The sequence below is a fragment of the Bos indicus genome, chromosome 9 (assembly GCF_029378745.1).
Source record: "Bos indicus isolate NIAB-ARS_2022 breed Sahiwal x Tharparkar chromosome 9, NIAB-ARS_B.indTharparkar_mat_pri_1.0, whole genome shotgun sequence".
Lineage (NCBI taxonomy): Eukaryota > Metazoa > Chordata > Mammalia > Artiodactyla > Bovidae > Bos > Bos indicus.
Genome location: NC_091768.1, coordinates 89,318,927 through 89,338,715, shown reverse-complemented (window position 1 = coordinate 89,338,715; position 19,789 = coordinate 89,318,927). Strand labels below are relative to the sequence as shown.

At 39.1% G+C, this 19,789-nt stretch overlaps 1 protein-coding gene across 4 annotated transcripts in view; it reads right to left on the bottom strand.

The window, feature by feature from the left end:
* The window catches only part of ESR1 (estrogen receptor 1), a 410,467-nt gene that overhangs the window by 213,498 nt on the left and 177,180 nt on the right, over positions 1–19,789 (bottom strand). For all 4 annotated transcript variants that reach the window (XM_070796395.1, XM_070796393.1, XM_070796396.1 and 1 more), the window contains one exon: positions 793–909. In XM_070796395.1, coding sequence (XP_070652496.1) covers positions 793–909 — 117 coding nt within the window. The remainder of the gene's footprint in view (positions 1–792; positions 910–19,789) is intronic.

Sequence of the window (19,789 nt, the reverse complement as noted above, 5' to 3'; positions counted from 1 at the left end):
TTCAAGACTAAAAGTACTCTTCAAAAGTAGATTCCAAAGAATACAAGGAAATCAATGAGGAAACCCTATTTATGGAGCACCTAATACCCCCAGAACAAGACACTGGATTCCTGTACAAGAAAACTGGAAGACTGCATACATGAAGAGACAGAAAGCCATACATATACATACTCACAGCCAGAGAGACACAAGCACACGAGCACAAGTCCCAGCCACCTAGTGATGGTTAGTGCTCGGAAATCACTGCATCGTCCCCAGCACCACGCTAGACACTGAGATCATGGGAGCAGCTGGCTAACTCAACTTCTAAAGGAGAAAGCTGCCCGTCAATTGAAATTCAAATTCCCTAAGGAATATGAAGGGATTGAAAGATTATAAATTAGCTCTTTAGCTTTTACATATACAAGTCTCAGTGAAGTGAAGGTGTCTTCCCAGATATCATGATCTAGCATTAACAATCTAAAACAGTAACTGAAAAATATTCCTAGAAAAACTCATTGAGCAGTTTTCCTTTTCTTCCACCACCACCTCCCACACATCTTGATTTTAAGCATCATTATGTATATTAAAAATATGAAACACAAAATGGCATGCTCACATTTCTAATTTTTTTAAGGAAATGTGTTATAAAATGCTTTCATTGCAAAGAAAAATACGAATAGGAAAAAAATTAATTAGAAGAGAAATCACTCCATTCCCACAGTTACCAGAATGGAAACAGCCAGCAGTGGGTGATGGACAAGGACATCATGGCAGGTGGGAAGGTGGGTGCCCTGGGTCCAAGGTACCTACCGCCTTTCATCATGCCCACTTCATAGCACTTGCGTAGCCGGCAGGCCTGACAGCTCTTCCTCCTGTTTTTATCAATCGTGCACTGGTTGGTGGCCGGACACATGTAGTCATTATGTCCTATGAAAAGCAAGAGGACAGAATTAGTATTATTTCAGGAAATTTAGCTGGTCTGAATCTATAGGGAATCTACAGGGAAGCTGTCTAGAGGAGGTTTTCCATCATCACTTACTTGACTTTCCCTTGTTGCTACCTCAACCCACTGTCCTTTTTGTGTCCTTCTTGAAGTGTTAAAAAAAAAAAAAAAAAACTCTCCTAGACTGAATTTCCGCCTCTCCCACTTGCTTTGAGAGTTCTTTGCGAAAATCCATTTTGGTTCACAAAGCCTATATTTGGGGGCATAATGTTTTATATATATTCACAAAGTTAAGCTTTCCTAGTAGATAAACAACAGTTTGTTTGGTTGGTTTCTTTGACGCAGGTCTCTTATCAAAATTGTTGTCCCAATACAGTCATTAGAACTTCAGAGTTTCGAAATGCTCTTTCTTAAAATATAATTTAAAGATTCTTTAAGCAGCTCTCCAAATGCAGCACAAAACACCTAAATTTAAGTCAGGGATGGTAGACTGGGGCAGTGGCCAAGTTCATCCTTTAATAAATTTGTCCATCACTTACTAGCTGAAGGACGCTGAACAGGTTAGTTAACATCCCTAAATCACACTTCCCCGCTCTAATCTAGAAAACACAAAGGCACCCACTATATAACGTCATATACATTATAATGTAAGATACATACTATGAGAACACATGTCACAGTTAATTTTTAGCCCAGCGCCCTGGGTCTGGCAAACACTGAATGAATATTTAGTTGTTGTTGCTGCTGTTATTTCACTCTAAATCCTCTTTCTTTTCTCTCTTGTCTACTGAATCTCTCCCACTCAAAGGCTTCTTTCTCATTAGCTTTTATCACATCAGGCAGGTCTGTCCCACAAAAATGTTCCCCCTTAACCCACAACACTCGCCAACTTCTATCAGATATCCTGCCCCTCCTTCCAAGCTCAGCTCCTCACAGATGTCTACACCAGAGGTCTTCTTCCTCCTTTTGCTCCTGCCTGCCTCAGTCACATCAATCTGCTTTCCACTATTGTCGCTCCACAAACGTAGCTTCCTAGAAACCATCCATGACTTCAGTGGCTGAGTTCAACAGCCACTTTCAGCCCATGCTTGACCCATCAGAAGCATCTGACAGCCCCTCCTTCCTCTTGAAACATGCTTTCCCCTGGGCTTTTGTAACACAAAATGCTCCCAGCACTCTCTTTACCTCCCAGGCTGGGGCTTCCCAGACTTTGTAGATTTTCCTCCCTTATATTATTCCTCCTAATAATCCAGAGATACCTGGGGCTCAACATGCAGACCTTTTCTCTTCCTGTGACCCTGAATTCTCCCACTAGAAAATTCTGCCCCACGTCTTTGGCTTCCACTGCCACTAAATGCAGATGACTCACAGACTTAAACTGCCATTCCAGTCCTCTTCTCTGAGTTTTGGGGAAAGATATCCAACTGGCCACATGAAGTTTCTGCTCTAAGATTTGGAAGTCACTTCCATTCCTCTACCCATCAAAAGAAGTCTGGTTGATAATATACAGAATATTAAATTTTACAAATCAAAAAGTGTCATCAGCATAGTTTTATAAAGAAGTCCTTTTATATAAGTCTAAAATTCTTACACCTCTTTGGAAAACAACCTGAATTTAGACTAAAAAGATGATATGTACAGTTTTAAAATGTTTTCCATTCACAAAAAAGGTAAGTGTATATGTGACCTTCTAATTCAGATTCTCTATTTTAAGTTTCTATTTTCTCATTTACTAAGGGCAAGCCAGAACATGTAGTGAAACTACAGACCTCTTTGTCCTTTATTTAATTTAAGGGCCAGTCCAATTAGAGTAGGGTGGAGTGGGGAATTGACAAGAGATACTCATAAAACTTGATTCTGTCTTTAGATATACATTATAAAAGCCATTGTATAAACAAGCTTCAGATTAAATTAACATGTGCATTCCTCTATTGCATAATATGAAACAACAAACTAGTCAACAGAGTTGAAATTTCTTAACTTCAGTAAAAGACCACACACTGTCTCAAATACCCAGGCATAGTTATTTATCTTTAGAATCTTTCCTATTAACAGGGACAAATTGAAGAAATAATAGATCTAGAAATAAAATTTACCTGGGCAGATGTAAACTCTAAGTAAAAGTTTAAAATATTAAAACTCTAATATTCTTCTGACACATCAAAGAAACTCTTAGTGTTTCATCTCCTATGATGTTTGTGCAGGACATGTTGACTTATTTTAACTCTTAAAAATAAGTTTATATTAAGCCTTAGAAGTCAACAATCACTTGAATTAAAAAATTACTTTGATTCAGTTTCCCTCCCAAAAGCCAGATGTTTTGCAAGCCAGAAGATGGGAAAACTTGGGTTAGAAGTCACTTGGTTAAATCTTGTTTGGATTGGCCAGCCATCATAGATGCGTATCTTTATAAAACCAAATGAAGTTCTTGAACTAACATGTTTAATAGACAAAACATGCTGGATTTGTACAATCAAATTCATCCCTTAAAAAGAATTAAAATAGAGGCACAATAGAATCATGGTTGTAATGCCAACATTTTGTGACAAAGCTGGGTTTTCTCCTGCCTAAACTACATTAAAATTTAGACTTGACAAATTGGCAACAAGAAACAATTAATAAGTATGTCTTTGATCTATACATTTAAAACAAAATTTTCTTAACCAAACACCATTAACCACTACTTGTCAGTCTTCAACTTACATCAGAAAAAAGAAAAACAAATAGCTAGAACAAATAATTTCACAATTTGTATGGAAATACAAAAAACCTTGAATAGCCAAAGCTATCTTGAGAAAGAAGAATGGAACTGGAGGAATCAATCTACCTGACTTCAGGCTCTACTACAAAGCCACAGTTATCAAGACAGTATGGTACTGGCACAAAGACAGAAATATAGATCAATGGAACAAAATAGAAAGCCCAGAGATAAATCCACGCACATATGGACACCTTATCTTTGAAAAAGGAGGCAAGAATATACAATGGATTAAAGACAATCTCTTTAACAAGTGGTGCTGGGAAATCTGGTCAACCACTTGTAAAAAAATGAAACTAGAACACTTTCTAACACCATACACAAAAATAAACTCAAAATGGATTAAAGATCTAAACGTAAGACCAGAAACTATAAAACTCCTAGAGGAAAACATAGGCAAAACACTCTCTGACATACATCACAGCAGGATCCTCTATGACCCACCTCCCAGAATATTGGAAATAAAAGCAAAAATAAACAAATGGGACCTAATTAACCTTAAAAGCTTCTGCACATCAAAGGAAACTATTAGCAAAGTGAAAAGGCAGCCTTCAGAATAGGAGAAAATAATAGCAAATGAAGCAACTGACAAACAACTAATCTCAAAAATATACAAGCAACTCCTACAGTTCAACTCCAGAAAAATAAATAACCCAATCAAAAAATGGGCCAAAGAACTAAATAGACATTTCTCCAAAGAAGACGTACAGATGGCTAACAAACACATGAAAAGATGCTCAACATCACTCATTATCAGAGAAATGCAAATCAAAACCACTATGAGGTACCATTTCACGCCAGTCAGAATGGCTGTGATCCAAGTCTACAAGCAATAAATGCTGGAGAGGGTGTGGAGAAAAGGGAACTCTCTTACACTGTTGGTGGGAATGCAAACTAGTACAGCCACTATGGAGAACAGTGTGGAGATTCCTTAAAAAACTGGAAATAGAACTGCCTTATGATCCAGCAATCCCACTGCTGGGCATACACACTGAGGAAACCAGAAGGGAAAGAGACACGTGTACCCCAATGTTCACTGCAGCACTGTTTATAATAGCCAGGACATGGAAGCAACCTAGATGTCCATCAGCAGATGAATGGATAAGAAAGCTGTGGTACATATACACAATGGAGTATTACTCAGCCATTAAAAAGAATACATTTGAATCAGTTCTAATGAGGTGGATGAAACTGGAGCCTATTATGCAGAGCGAAGTAAGCCAGAAAGAAAAACACCAATACAGTATACTAACGCATATATATGGAATTTAGAAAGATGGTAACAATAACCCTGTGTACGAGACAGCAAAAGAGACAGTGATGTATAGATCAGTCTTATGGACTCTGTGGGAGAGGGAGAGGGTGGGAAGATTTGGGAGAATGGCATTGAAACATGTATAATATCATGTATGAAACGAGTTGCCAGTCCAGGTTCGATGCACGATACTGGATGCTTGGGGCTTGTGCACTGGGACGACCCAGAGGGATGGTATGGGGAGGGAGGAGGGAGGAGGGTTCAGGATGGGGAACATATGTATACCTGTGGCGGATTCATTTCGATATTTGGCAAAACTAATACAATATTGTAAAGTTTAAAAATAAAATTAAATTAAAAAAAATTTTTTTTTGTTCCCTAGTGAGTATAATTTGGTCAAGGTGTGTTCTTAAAGCAACTGATTTAAGTTTCTTTAAGAAGAAATTTCTGTTTAAAGGCTATTATCCGAGCCTCTGAAAATAATGCAAGAGAAAAATCTTACAGAAACCGAGTTCATTTAATACTCATACCAACTACATTAATGAAACATACAGTGTCTTTGCTGAAGAGACTGAAGAACTCTGTGTACCTATGACCAAATCAGCCCAAAAGTTCCTCTTGCACAGAATATGAAATGCAAGAGGACAAATCCATGATGTGAGCTGCAGGATTTAAGTCATAACCAGAAAACTTTAAATTACATATCAACTCTTATTTTATGATTTTTTAAAATAAATGAGCTCAATAAGATATACACAGTACTCTGGCGGAGAGGCAGGGGGCAATGCATTAAAATCAAGAAGACTCTGATGAGGTCAAGCAAAAACTCAAGTATGGAAGGTAGTGAAAGGTAAGAAATAAGGACTTAACATTTTTTATCTCACATATGAGCATTTAGCTAATTATTCATATTTTTAAGGCATGAAAATGAATTCTCAAATTAAAGACAATCTCCAGTCTTTAAGCAACAACAAATGCAAAAAAAGCCCAAATAAAGCTAATCCTATTTAAAAGCCTCATTGGAAGGTTCCAACAAAATAGTATTTCATTTTCAAAGTCCTGTTCTTTTATACCTGATTAATCCATAAATTTAGCTAACATCTATAAAGCTTAGTTAGCTTTAGAGTCTTTTCATTAAAGGCTTTCACTGGCTATTTGCGTAAAATTAACTAGCATTTATTAAAATCTGAAGTATCCAAGAGCCATACACAAATTAAGGTGCCAAATAAGATGGTAAAATCAGTATTTATTTCTCCTTCTAAGAATCAACATGCACTTATACAGTTTCAAATTTGATAGGAATCACATAATGTTATACACGTATGGCCCAAAGGAAGCCTCTAACTTTTCATTTTATCAGTGAAAGATGGTATTTTTCTTGAGGTGTTCAGGTACAGAAAACATGTCAAAATACACTTTTGAGATTTTTCACTGGGAAAATAAGAGTTTGACCATGAATTTTCAAAGCACTGAATATAAACACAAGCAACCACTTCGACCTGAGAGGGGGCCTCCAGGTACTGCCCCTCCTCACTTTGTTCATTTCACACTCATGCATGAGATCGTTTGATGAAACAGCCTGCTGCTGCTAAGTCGCTTCAGTTGTGTCCGATTCTGTGCGACCCCACAGATGGTAGCCCACCAGGCTCCCCCGTCCCTGGGATTCTCCAGGCAAGAACACTGGAGCGGGTTGCCATTTCCTTCTCCAATGCATGAAAGTGAAAAGTGAAAGTGAAGTCACTCAGTCGTGTCCGACTCATAGCGACCCCATGGACTGCAGCCTACCAGGCTCCTCCAACCATGGGATTTTCCGGGCAAGAGTACTGGAGTGGGGTGCCATCGCCTTCTCTGGATGAAACAGCCTAGTGACTAAGAAAACTGACCCATTTGGGTACTGACTGGGCTCCCTTGGTGGCTCAGACAGTAAAGAATGCGCCTGCAATGCAGGAGACTGGTATTATGACGCACCAGGCACTGTGTTATACATGGATTAGTTCATTCAATTCCCCAGCAACTCTATGAGGAAGGGATTATATTCATCTCCCTTTTACAGATGCAAAACTATGATAAACGTTATAAAGTCTGTTCAAAACCACACAGCAAGCAAGCAGCACAGACGGGTTTTGAAGCAAAGTATTCCTTATTCCAGAGATTGAACTCATGCATACGTGGAGAGCTCAACATCCCAAAAGGGCAAGATCTTCACTGGGGAACTGTATATCTACTTTCCAGAGGCAATAATGATCAGATTCTCTGCAGTTGGTGGAGCTCTGTGTGTTCTCCTTCTTAGGAAGCTCATGCATGAGAAAGTGAAAAGTGAGGAATTAACAGAACCAATGTTATTGTCTTCTATTTAACGTATCTGCAAAAAAAATACTGTGCAAGGCCAAACCAATATTGAATTCTTTTGGCAATAACATTTGACTTAGATGACTCGGATGAAAATGAATGGTCCAACTCCCTTGGACATGAGTGTACAGAGGAAGAGAAATCTAACCGTCCCTTACACGCCAAGGAAAATACTGACTTCCTGTATTATCCCCATCTACTCCAACCCTGACTCAGGACTGAAGCTTGATCTCTGCTTAGCAGTCTCCCACACACTCATTTACTGTGACCAAAGGAAAGAAGTGTTACAAGAGTTGCTGGGTAGCACTGAAGAATCAGTCCAAACATTGATGTTGTTGGGATCTACCAGCAAAGGGAAAAAGAAGACTGGCAGGGAATCTGTTGTCAAAATGAGAGTTCAAAAGAGTTTTTCATGAAAACAGGGGTGTATGATTTTCATTAAAAAATGAAGAATTTAAAACTATTCAAAGTTATACCAAGGGAAAAAAATCATACCAAAATATGCACTAATCATCTCTGAGTAGTAAAGTAGATGAAGCAGAGAGAAGAGTGAAGAGGTTTGAAATAGCTTTGCAAATTCTTAGGGCTAAAGAAGAGGAGGAAGAAGTCAAGATACTCACGGTTTCTGCCAGTATGTCTTGAAATCTATTCTAACTATGAATTAGAAAGAGTATCTGATTTTGGAGGCAGGTGGGAAACAGAGATATAGAACAATTTTAAACACACTGTATTTACGATTTCAGTAGCATACCAATAAACAACTACCAAGCAAGCTATAATAAATGCAGTACTGAAGCTTGGGAGGCAAGTCAAAAGGAAGCTGGAAGTTATGTGATCCAGAAATTCTACTTTCAGGTATGTGCCCAAAAGAAGTAAAAGCAGACTCAAAGAGATATTCGTACATCCATGTTCACAGAAGCATGATTCACTGCAATCGATGAGCAGAAGCAATCCAGAAGTCCATTAATAGACAAATGGATAAACAAAATGTGGTATATGCAGCACTCCTCCCACCATTTGCAGAGGGTAAGTTCCAAGAACCCCAGCGGGTGCCTGAACCACAGATAGTATATACACCATGCTTTTTTTTTTTTTTACATACATTCAAATCTATGATAAAATTTAATTTATAAACTAGGCTCAGTATGAGAATATCCAAATTGCTAGCACCTATACCCTTGCTCTTCGGTACCATTATTAGGTTCAATTAGAGTTACTCGAATACAAGTACCACAGTACCTGGACAGTCAACCTGATATACCAGATAACTACTGAGCGACTAACAGTGGGATACACTAGATAAAGGGAAGATTCACATCACTGAGCAGGACAAAGCTGGACAGCAAAAGAGTTCATCTCATTACTCATAACTACATACAACTTAAAACTTAGGAACTGTTTACTTCTGGAACTTTCTGTTTAATGTTTCCAGACCAAGGTTAACCACAGACGTATCTGAAACCAAGGAAAGTAAAATTGCAGATAAGGAGGGACTACTATACATAGAATGGAATTATATTCAAGCTTAAAAAGGAAGACTTCCTTAATTTTTATTTTATATTGGAATATAGTTGATTTATAGTGTTGTTAGTTCGTGGTGTATAGCAAAGTTATTTAGGTATACATATATAAAATTCTATTCCTTTTCAGATTCTTTTTCCATATTACAGAGAATTAAGTAGAGTTCCCTGTGCTATACAGCAGGTCCCTGCTGATTATCAATTTTATATATAGTAGTGTATATATGTTAATCCCAACCTCATAATCTATCCCTACCTAACACCTTTCCCCTTTACTAACCATAAATTTGTTTTCTAAGTCTATAAGTCTGTTTCCATTTTGTAAATACATTCATCTGTATTATTTTTTTTAAGATTCTATATATAAGCAGTATCATATATTTGTCTTCCTCTATCTGACTTACTTCACTTAGTATGATAATCCCTAGGTACATCTATGTTGCTGCAAATGGCATTATTTCTTTTTATTTTATGGCCAAGTAATAGTTCATTGTTTATATGTACTACATCTTTTTTACCCAATCATTTATTGGACATTTAGGTTGCTCCCATGTCCTGGCTATTGTAAATAGTGCTGCAATGAACATGGAAGTGTATGTCTCTTTTATGATTTTCTCTGGATATATGCCCAGGATTGGGATTGCTAGATCATATTGCAACTCTATTTTTAGTTTTTTTAAGAAACCTCCATATTGTTTTCCATAGTGGCTGCACTAATTTGCATTTCCACCAACAAGGTAGGAGGGTTTCTTTTTCTCCACACCCTCTCCAGCATTTACTGTTTGCAGGTTTTTCATGATGGCCATTCTGACAGGTGTCAGGTGATACCTCATTATAGTTTTGATTTGCATTTCTATAATTAACAATGTTGAGCATCTTTCCATGTACTTTTTGGCCATCTGTATGTTTTCTATGGAGAAAAGTCTATTTAGATCTTCTGCCTTTTTTTTTTTTTTTTCCCGCTTGGGTTTTTTGTTCTTTTTGATATTGAGCTGCATGAGCTGTTTGTGTATTCTGGAAATTAATCCCTTGTCAGTTGCATCATTTGCATATATTTTCTCCCATTCTATGTGTTGTCTTTCCATTTTGTTTATGTTTTCCCTTGTTGTACAAAAGCTTTTGAGTTTAACTAGGTCCAATTTTTTGTTTTTATTTTATATTTTTATTTTCATTACTCTAGGAGGTAGATCCAAAAAGGTATTGCTGCAATTTACATCAAAGATTTCTGCCTATATTTTCCTCTAAGAGTTTTATATAGTATCTGGCCTTATATTTAGATCTTTAATTCATTTTGAGTTTATCTTTGTGTACAGTGTTAGAGAATGTTCTAATTCTTTTACATGTGTCTGTCCAGTTTTTCCAGCACCATTTATTGAAGAGATTGTCTTTTCTCCATTGTATATTCCTGCCTCCTTTGTTGTAGACTAATTACCCATAGGTGTGTGGGTTTGCTTCTGGGCTTTCTAACCTATTCTATTGATCTATAAGCCTGTCATTATGCCAGTACCATAACGTTTTTCTTACTGTAGTTTTATAGTATAGTCAGGGAGCCTGATTCCTCCAACTCTGCTTTTCTTTCTCAAAATTACTTTGGCTATTCTGGCTGTTTTGTGTTTCCATACAAATTTTAATATTTTTTTATTGTACACCTGAAAAAAAAAAAGCTATTGGTAATTTGACAATGATTATATTGAACCTGCACATTGCCTGGAGTAGTATAGTCATTTTGACAATATTGATTCTTCCAAAGCAAGAACATGGCATATCTTTCCATCTGTTGTGTTATCTTCAATTTCTTTCATCAGGCTCTTACAGTTTTCAGAGTACAGGTCTTTTGTCTCCTTATGCAGATTTATTCCTAGGTATTTTTTTTGATACAATGGTAAATGGAACTGTTTCCTTAATTTCTCTTTCTGATATTTCTTTGTTAGTGTACAGAAATTCAACATATCTCTGTGTACTAATTTTGTATCCTGCATTAATGAGCTCTAGTAGTTTTCTGCTAGCATCTTTAGGATTTTCAATGTATAGTATCATGTCATCTGCAAACAGTGACAATTTTACTTCTTATTTTCCAGTTTGCATCCCTTTTATTTTTCTTCTCTGACTGCAGTATTATTTATAATAGCCAAGATATGGATACAAGCTAAGTGCCCATTAATGGGTGAATGTATAAAGAAGAGGTGATGTATATATACAATGGAATATTACTCAGCCATAGAAAGATGAAATCTTGCCATTTGTGATAACATGTATAGACCTTGAGGGTATTATGCTAAGTGAAATAATTCAGACAGAAGTACAAATATCACCTGATCTCACCCATATGTGGAGTATATATCCATCCATTAATCAATTAAGCCAAACTAAACTAAAACAAGCACATAAATATAGAGAATAGAGTCGTGGTTACCAGCAGGCAAGTGGGGAAGGGAGAAGGCAAAATGGGTACAAGGAGTCACCAGTTTGGTGGCAGATGGAAACTAAACTTCTGGTGATGAGAACATGCAGTGCGTATGGAAGCTGAAATGTAGTATTGTACACACGCAACATATATCATGTTGCAGACCAACAAGATAAATAAATAAATGAGAAGTTGGAGGTGTAAAGAGCATCTACATGAGGCAAGCAGGGTAGGAAAAGGAATCAGAGTTGTGTATTTTTAGTTGGCCTTTTCAGATTTCCTTCCACATGACTGGGGGCAGGACTAGTAGAACCAGCTGTGCTCCCCATGAACCAGGCGCTGTGCTAAGTGACTTCAGCCCTTTATCTCATCTAAGCGTCATAACTGGGGATGTAGGTAAGGCACTTCCCATGTAATAGAAGCAGAAGTTGAGACTCCAAAACACTGGATTACTTACTGAAAGTCACTCAGCTGGTAGCAGGAGGAACCCTGGCTGAAATTCAGGTCTGTGTCATTCACAAATCCTGGTTCCCCAAGTAACACCATAATAGGGTTGGAGAAATGGAAAAAATGCAAGAACTACTGAATCAGAATGCCTATTGTTACAATTGACACTGTAATAAAAATATAATTATCTAATGTAATCATGGTATTACTATTATGCCTTTGGGAGGGCATCTCAGAAGCAGCAATGAAATTAAATAAAATCTGTCATTCCTAATATTTCCACAGATAAAGCTATGCGAGCTTAATCACATGAAATGCATTCATTGATAGGTTATAACACATTACAAAAAAAAATATTTTTGGAAAACCTTTCAGCAGACTCCAGCATAAAATAAAGAGAGAAAGAGAAAGTAGGAAGTCAAGTGTTGAGGAAGTAAATAAAAAATTTACATTCTGTGAAAAAACAACTGAAGTATTGTGTTTGGAACTAAAGCTTGACTCAGATATTAAAGGGAATATTTAGTGATTTACAGCCAATGCAATGAGCCAAACAAAATGGAATAGAACTTGGCTGTCTCAGTGAACACATTCCTAAAAATCCAGTGAGGATATTCACTGTGCCATGATTTGAAAAATTTCACAAACAATATCTGTATGTAATGGCATGCAAATAAAAACAGTATGCCTTCATACGCATCCCCAAATTATATTTTTATAGCTAATGAATTCTAGTATATCTTATGAGTGATAAAAACCACCTGCAAATGCCATTTTACTTTTAATTTTTAATGAAAGTATTTTTAAATAAAAGCATTATTTATATCTCAGTTTAAAAGAAACAATTTTTTTTTGAAGAAACAATTTTTAAAGGAATTCTAAGATAGATAATTGTCCCGCAACGTTTCTTTTTCTAAATAAAGTAAGGGAAACTCTTCAATCTATTTGCCTTCGTCAGACCCCAACCTTCTAAAAATTTCGGCCAGGGTAGCAACACGACCCATCTCCTTGTCCAGCCTCGCGTATGATGTGCAAAACCACAATTGTTTTAAGCCCTTGGCACAGGATCAAACCAACAGCTGTAATAAAGAAAAACATAATGAAATCAATAACCACCAGCTCACTGTCATAGTCCAGAGACAATGAACCACTTTCCAGAATGCCTCCTAGGGTTCAACACAAAAGCAAGTGTTGTTTCACAGCCCAGAGGAGGACCTTCTGAAATTGCTTCTCCTGGAACAACTGACAAGTATCAAATGAACAGGAGACCAGAGCGACAACTGAAGCAGAGAGTTCCATGCCAGGCTGCCTTCAGCTCACCTCTCCTCTACTTTTCTCTCCTCAGCAAGCCACAGGCCAAGCAATAAACTTAACCACCAGAAACTCACTAGGCTCTGTTCAACTGTTTCCAGAGAGTTCTTTAAGCTTTCTTTCTATTTGCATTCACTTAAAGTCCACACAATGGTGGCCAAAAGCAGTAGAAACAATTTCAAACTGTTCTGGTCTCAAGCTGAAGAGCAAGTAAAATAGACGAGCAATCAGAGCAAGAGGGTGAAACTCAGAGACCCTGAGCAGAGCTGTGCTTCTGGTCCTGGATGTCTTGTTGTTCAGTTGCTAAGTCGTGTCTGACTCTTTGCAATCCCATGAACTGCAGCACACCAGGCTTCCCTGTCATTAACTAACTCCAGGAGCTTGCTGAAACTCATGTCCATTGAGCCAAGTGATGCTATCCAATCATCTCGTCCTCTGTCACCCCCTTCTCCACTTGCCCTCAATCTTTCCCAGCATCAGGGATGTCTAGAACCGCGAAAAAGTGCACTGTCCTACCCTCCTGTCCCTGGGTCATTGTGGTGCTTTAAGGAAAGAAAGGAAACACTGTGTACTAAGATCTGGTAGGCTGTGGAATAGGAATATCCTTCAAGCTGCTATATCTGAATGTTCCCTTGTAGACATCTGACCATCAAACTGCTAAAGAAGGAGTTTCATCCATCTTCAGGAGGCCTCCAAAATGATTGCCCAGGGGGAAGTTCCTCTCAGGCATCCTGGCAAACGTAATCAAAGAAGAAGCAGAAGCTTCTGAATCCATGGTCAGAGGTCTCTTCTAGCATGCTTTCACAGATGAATTCAATCATTTTTTTAAAAACTGAAGTCCAGTTCAAAAACATGGAAGTAAACCAAAAGACAATCTGTTGGACTTAGTCTTCTGTCTCAGATCGGATAACAATTTCTCCTAACAAACAGAAATAAATGGATGTTGCTTTTCATTCACTGTGTTGCCAGTGAACCTTTGCAGGATGGTTATTGGATAAAACAAAACACAACCTACGCGTAAGGAGAATTGTTTTGTACTGAACTGTACTTATTTGCACGGTAAATTTAACCCAAAATAGCACAGATAATCAATCTCATGCATTTTATGGTCCTCGTGATGGGGGAGTTTCTTCACCATATGCTTCAGGAGCCCTGCCGCCTGGCAAAGAGCTATGTGTACATTAGACACTCCATAAATGCATGAGTGGGAAGCAGAAGTGGTATTAAAATGCACATTGCCTGGGCATCCAGATAGTTAAAGTCTACTTGGTCATACTGTCCCAGAGGCAGCATTCTCTTAGACAAATCACCTCATTGTGCTTGTCAAGTTTTCTCATTTCTCAGGGGTCTATTTGCTGTCCATGCCCCATTGTGGCTGATGAGAATGAGAGAGCCTGGAAAAATAAATAATCTCCTTTCCCTCTGCTCTCCAGATCTAGCCTCAGGAAAGGAACTGGCATAGCTGTAGGGTATGAACAAGCTCTCTGATGTCCTGGCCTCAGATCCTCATCTGTATGATGAATGGGCCGAATGTGTTGATCGTGGGGGCCCATTCTAGTACTAAACTTTTTATTCTCTTTTGTCACTTTAATGAGGTATGCATTTCCTTGTCTAGCCTTCCCTGATGACTCAGATGGTGAAGAATTTGCCTGCAATGCGGGAGGCCTGGGTTTGATCCCTGGGTTGGGAAGATCCCCTGGAGAAGGAAATGGCAACCCACTGCAATATTTTCGCCTGGGAAATCCCATGGATAGAGGAGCCTGGGAGACTATAATCACAAAGAATTGGACACGACTGAGCAACTAACACTTTTCTTCTTCTACATTTCCTTGTCACCTGGCTTATTGAGGTTCTAGATTGAAGATTTTTTTTTTTTTTTTACAGCTTCCAAGAGTTGACCTCCACTGGTGGTCATGGAACTAAATGGAAGGAATATGAGCATATTTAGGGAATGTCAAAGTGTTAGGAGCACAGAACTCCTACTTGAGTCCCAGGCACCATGCTATCCTGGGTGAACCTGGCAACCCCTCTGGACCATCTGATACCCTCCCTCATGGCTTCTGTGAGGCCCAGAAAGATAATATATGCAAATACTTGATCAATCATAAAACTCGGTGCCAGTGGAAGGCACTACTATGGACTAATACACAGCCATTCAAATAAAATGAAACTAGTACATAGTAAGGTGGACAAATCTCCAATATACCTTATGCAGTGAGGAAAACTAGGCACCAAATAATGTGAAGAGTAAAATACCGTTTATGTCAGCAAGGGGCTTCCCAGGCGGTGCAGTGGTTAAGAATCTGCCTGTCAATGCAAGAGGTGCAAGAGGTATGGGTTCGACCCCTGGGCCAGGAAGATCCCCTGGAGAAAGAAATGGCAACCCACTCCAGTATTCTTGCCTGCGAAATCCCATGGACAGAGGAGCCTGGTGGGCTACAGTCCATAGGGTCGCAAAGAGTCAGACACAGCTGAGCACAGACATATGTTACCAAAACATAGTATGTGAGTAAGTGTATGTCTACACACATTTAAGTAATTTTTGGAGGAAGCTGTTAACACAGTGTTTACCTATCAAGAAAGGAAGTATGGATTCTGGAATGGGACCAGAGGAAGACCTTAACTTTTCATCATACACCATGTACTGTGTAACATATACCTATGTGTATTTGTGTATTCATTGTTTTTTTTTTTTAATAATCAAAAAAGAAAAAATATTTTTTAAATATCTAACCAACATCAGCCTGGCGTCAACAATCTTCATTTCTTTTCTGGTTCTGCTACGATTTCCATCCAGTGGTTACTTCTCTCTACTCAGCAACTCATGCACCAAGCAATAAACTTAACCACCAGAACCTCACTAGGCAAGAGAAAACATCACATCTCTTTTATAAAGAATGGGGAAAAGGCTAATTGTGAGCTGCATTTTGCTCTTTAGATGCTCCAGCAGAGAATGAGTAGCAGACGCCCAAACCGCAGGCAGACGCTCCTGTTTTGAAACCATCCTGAGTATCTGTCTCTTCTGCTCCTCCCTGGGGTTAGCACCCCTTGCTTTCTGCTGACACAAACCTTTATCCCGAAAGGGTTTGGGTTCCCTCCCCATATTGAGCATAGCGTCATCGTTCACTTTTATCTTATGCCAGTAGGAAATAAGTAGGCACAGAGGGTGGTCCTCCCTGATGGCTCAGCGGTAAAGAATCTGCCTGCAATGCAGGAGACCTGGGTTTGATCCCTGGGTTGGGAGGATCCCCTGGAAAAGAAAAGGGAATGGCAACCTAACCCAGTATTCTTGCCTGGAAAACCCCATGGATAGAAGAGCCTGGTGAGCTACAGTCCATGGGGTTGCAAAGAGTCATAACTAATCACACACACAGGCACGCAGATAGAGGCTAGTAATACAGCTCCATTTTTCCCTGGCAAACAGGACTAACACCAGTCAACTCTACCTCGCTTTTCTTACCTGTTAACCTAGTGGGAAAAGAAGCCAGTGATGGTCAGTGACAATCCTCACCTTCAGAATCCCCTTTAGAGTCATTTCTTCCCTTGGGAGATGCACAAGAATACAGTGGCTAATATAACACAATGAGTTCTGCAGTCCCCTAGCTGGGTTCAATGCTGGTTTTGTTTCTTATACACCTCAGTTTCCTCATCTATAAACAAGAGTAATTTTAGTGTTGATTTCCTAGACTTTTGTGGAGGATTAAATGGGATGATGCGTGTGTTGTGTGTGCTAAGTCGCTCAGTCCTGTCTGACTCTTTGTGACTCCTTGGCCTGTAGCCCACCAGGCTCCTCTGCCCATGGATTCTCCAAGCAAGAATACTGGAGTGGGTTGCCACTTCCTACTCCAGGGAGAGATGATACATATGAAACCCTACAGAATTTGCCTGCAACACAGAAGACCCGGGTTCGACTCCTGGGTCGAGACGATCCCTTGGAGTAGGAAACGGAAACTTTGCCTGGAGAACTCCATGGACAAAGGAGCCTGGTGGGCCACAGTCCGTAGGGTTGCAAAGAGTCGGGCACTATTGAGCAACTAATACTTTGATATGAAACCCTAACATAAAGCCTGGTGCAGGGCAGGTACTCATTAAATATGAACCACCATTCTTATTAAAAACTCAGTCTCCAGAGCAGGAGAGCTCAACTTTGTAGGGACAGCATATAAATGACAGTATCTTCAAACCAATTTGTAATAACCTATCATTTCCTAATAGTTAAAAAAAATCTTTTTCACCCTTAAGTAATTCTCTTCACATTATGTAGCATGATAGGCTACATTTATGCAGTCAAGTGTAAATCATCCAGAATCCTTCATCCACTTCATCCTATCCAAAAGTTCACTTCAGCCAGCATAAGGCCAACTGTCAGAGCTGGAAACTATTCTAAGGCTTGAGAAAGCAACTGAAAATGTAAGAGAAATAGCTATTTAGTCGAGCCTCTTAACAAAACACATTCAAATACCTTTTTAAACAACCAAGAATTACAGTCTAACTGTCCAAGAATGCAGAAAAGTCATAACATGTCTCTGAAAAGAACTAAACTCAAAAGTAATTCACCTCTGGACTTGAAAGTGAACATGGCTGCCTCTTCTGTCCAAAAAGGTAAAGGACAAAAGTCATCTAGTTAGTAAGCCCCAAACTACTAAGCCAATCGGTACTCTGATTCCTGATTCTCTGATTCCTGAATTAGCCTCATGGCTTACAAATGAGAACATAGATGAAGGACTACATTTCATTTAACAGAAGATATTTCAAGAAGTGCTAGATTTAGTATAATCACTTTTTTTGAAATCTATTCTTTCTAACTGATTACTAATTTGGTGCCATACCAAATTCCCATTTTGAAGCAGCAATTATTAATACAAAGGTTACTGTGGATTTTTTTTTTTTTCCTACTTTAGTGCAAAATGGGGCTTCCTTGGTGGCTCAAGAGGTAAAAAAGTCTGGAATGTGGGAGATCCAGGTTCAATCCTTGGGTTGGAAAGATCCCCTGGAGAAGGAAATGACAACCCACTCCAGTGTTCTTGCCTGGGAAATCCCATGGACAGAGCAGCCTGGTGGGCTAAAGTCCAAGGGGTCACAAATAGTCAGACACAACTGAGCAACTGAACATTTTGACTTTAGAGCAAAATGCCTGTTTAGAGGCAGAACTCTTTGGGAATGTGCTCATAGAGGTTATATTCTTTGGTATCACTCTGAGGACATAGTAAGATTTTAAATGGACCATTCCAATTCAACAAATCATAAAAGAAAGTTGATCCCAATAATTTACACATCCAACAAGTATAAATTTGAAAAGTGTTTGCTTCCAATTCCATACTATAGCTTCGTTTCTCTGACCCTTCTGGAGCCACTGCTACATTGGCAGGTATGAGGCAGATAGCCCCATGATGGCTGCACCTGTAAAGATTTTCTTAAAAGAATGCTATTCCAACCTGCTCATTGGCCTTTTCTATAACAGTTCACCCTACTTAATTGGTCACCAAAACAAAGCCGATTTTGAAGGAACAATTTTCTACTAGTGGGAAATGAATCGACTACAACATCAATCTTTAAAACATTTTTTATTACACATGTAGAGATACTTATTAGAAAAATTAAAATATAGATTAGCAAAAAGATTAAAATGTAGTCATACAGATAGCCACTGCTAATATTTTGTGGTAAGTACTTCTAAAGTCTGTTAAGTACTTCTGTCCCTCTCTATATATGTGTGCATGTAAATATGTATATTTATGTATATACCTATGTGTATGTACATGAGAGCTTCCCTCGTGGCTCAGTCGGTAAAGAATCTGCCTGCAGTGCAGGAGATCTGGGTCTGATCCCTGGGTCGGGAAGATTCCTGGAAGGAAATGGCAACCCACACCAGTATTCTTAACCTGGGAAATCCTATGGACAGAGAAGCCTGGTGGGCTACAGTCCATGTGGTTGCACCAGTCAGACATGACTTAGTGACTAAGCCAGCCAGCCATGTGTATGGACATATGTATGTGAATACACACACATCACACACACAGACAAAAGGAAGTATTTACAAGAAAGCTCTGATGCCAAGACTTTATCCTGCCTTATATTCAGAAAAAGTGACTCACTAAGAAGCATGGCTGTCTATGGGGTCACACAGAGTCGGACACGACTGACGTGACAGCAGCAGCAGCAGCAAGAAGCATGGAGAAGGCAATGGCACCCCACTCCAGTACTCTTGCCTGGAGAATCCCATGGAGGGAGGAGCCTGGTAGGCTGCAGTCCATGGGGTCGCTACAAGTTGGATACGACTGAGCGACTTCACTTTCACTTTTCACTTTCATGCATTGGAGAAGGAAATGGCAACCCACTCCAGTGTTCTTGCCTGGAGAATCCCAGGGACAGAGGAGCCTGTTGGGCTGCCGTCTCTGGAGTCGCACAGAGTCGGACACGACTGACTCAACGCAGCAGCAGCAGCAGCAAGAAGCATTTAATGAATCATGAATGGTCCACAGGGCCCTTAGCAGTACTTGTATTTCTAGGAAAATGGATCCAAAATCAGGGATTGTGACTCTGATGCATTCACTTGGATCAGGAAGGAAATACAAAAGCAAGAAAAAGGAGCAGGGTACCTCAGTCCCAGGGCTGAGCTAGCAGCCAGTCTGCTCCTCCTGTCTTCACATGGATTGCAGAGTCAGGAAGGAACACAGCAAAGACAGGGGGCAGAGTTTGTTTGTTTGTTTTAAAGCCCATTTCTGGGATCTAAATTTACATATTAATATCATCTCATGTCTTTACATCAGTTGCACCAACAGTACTAATCTTATACAATACTATAAAGTATTGTATAGAAAGA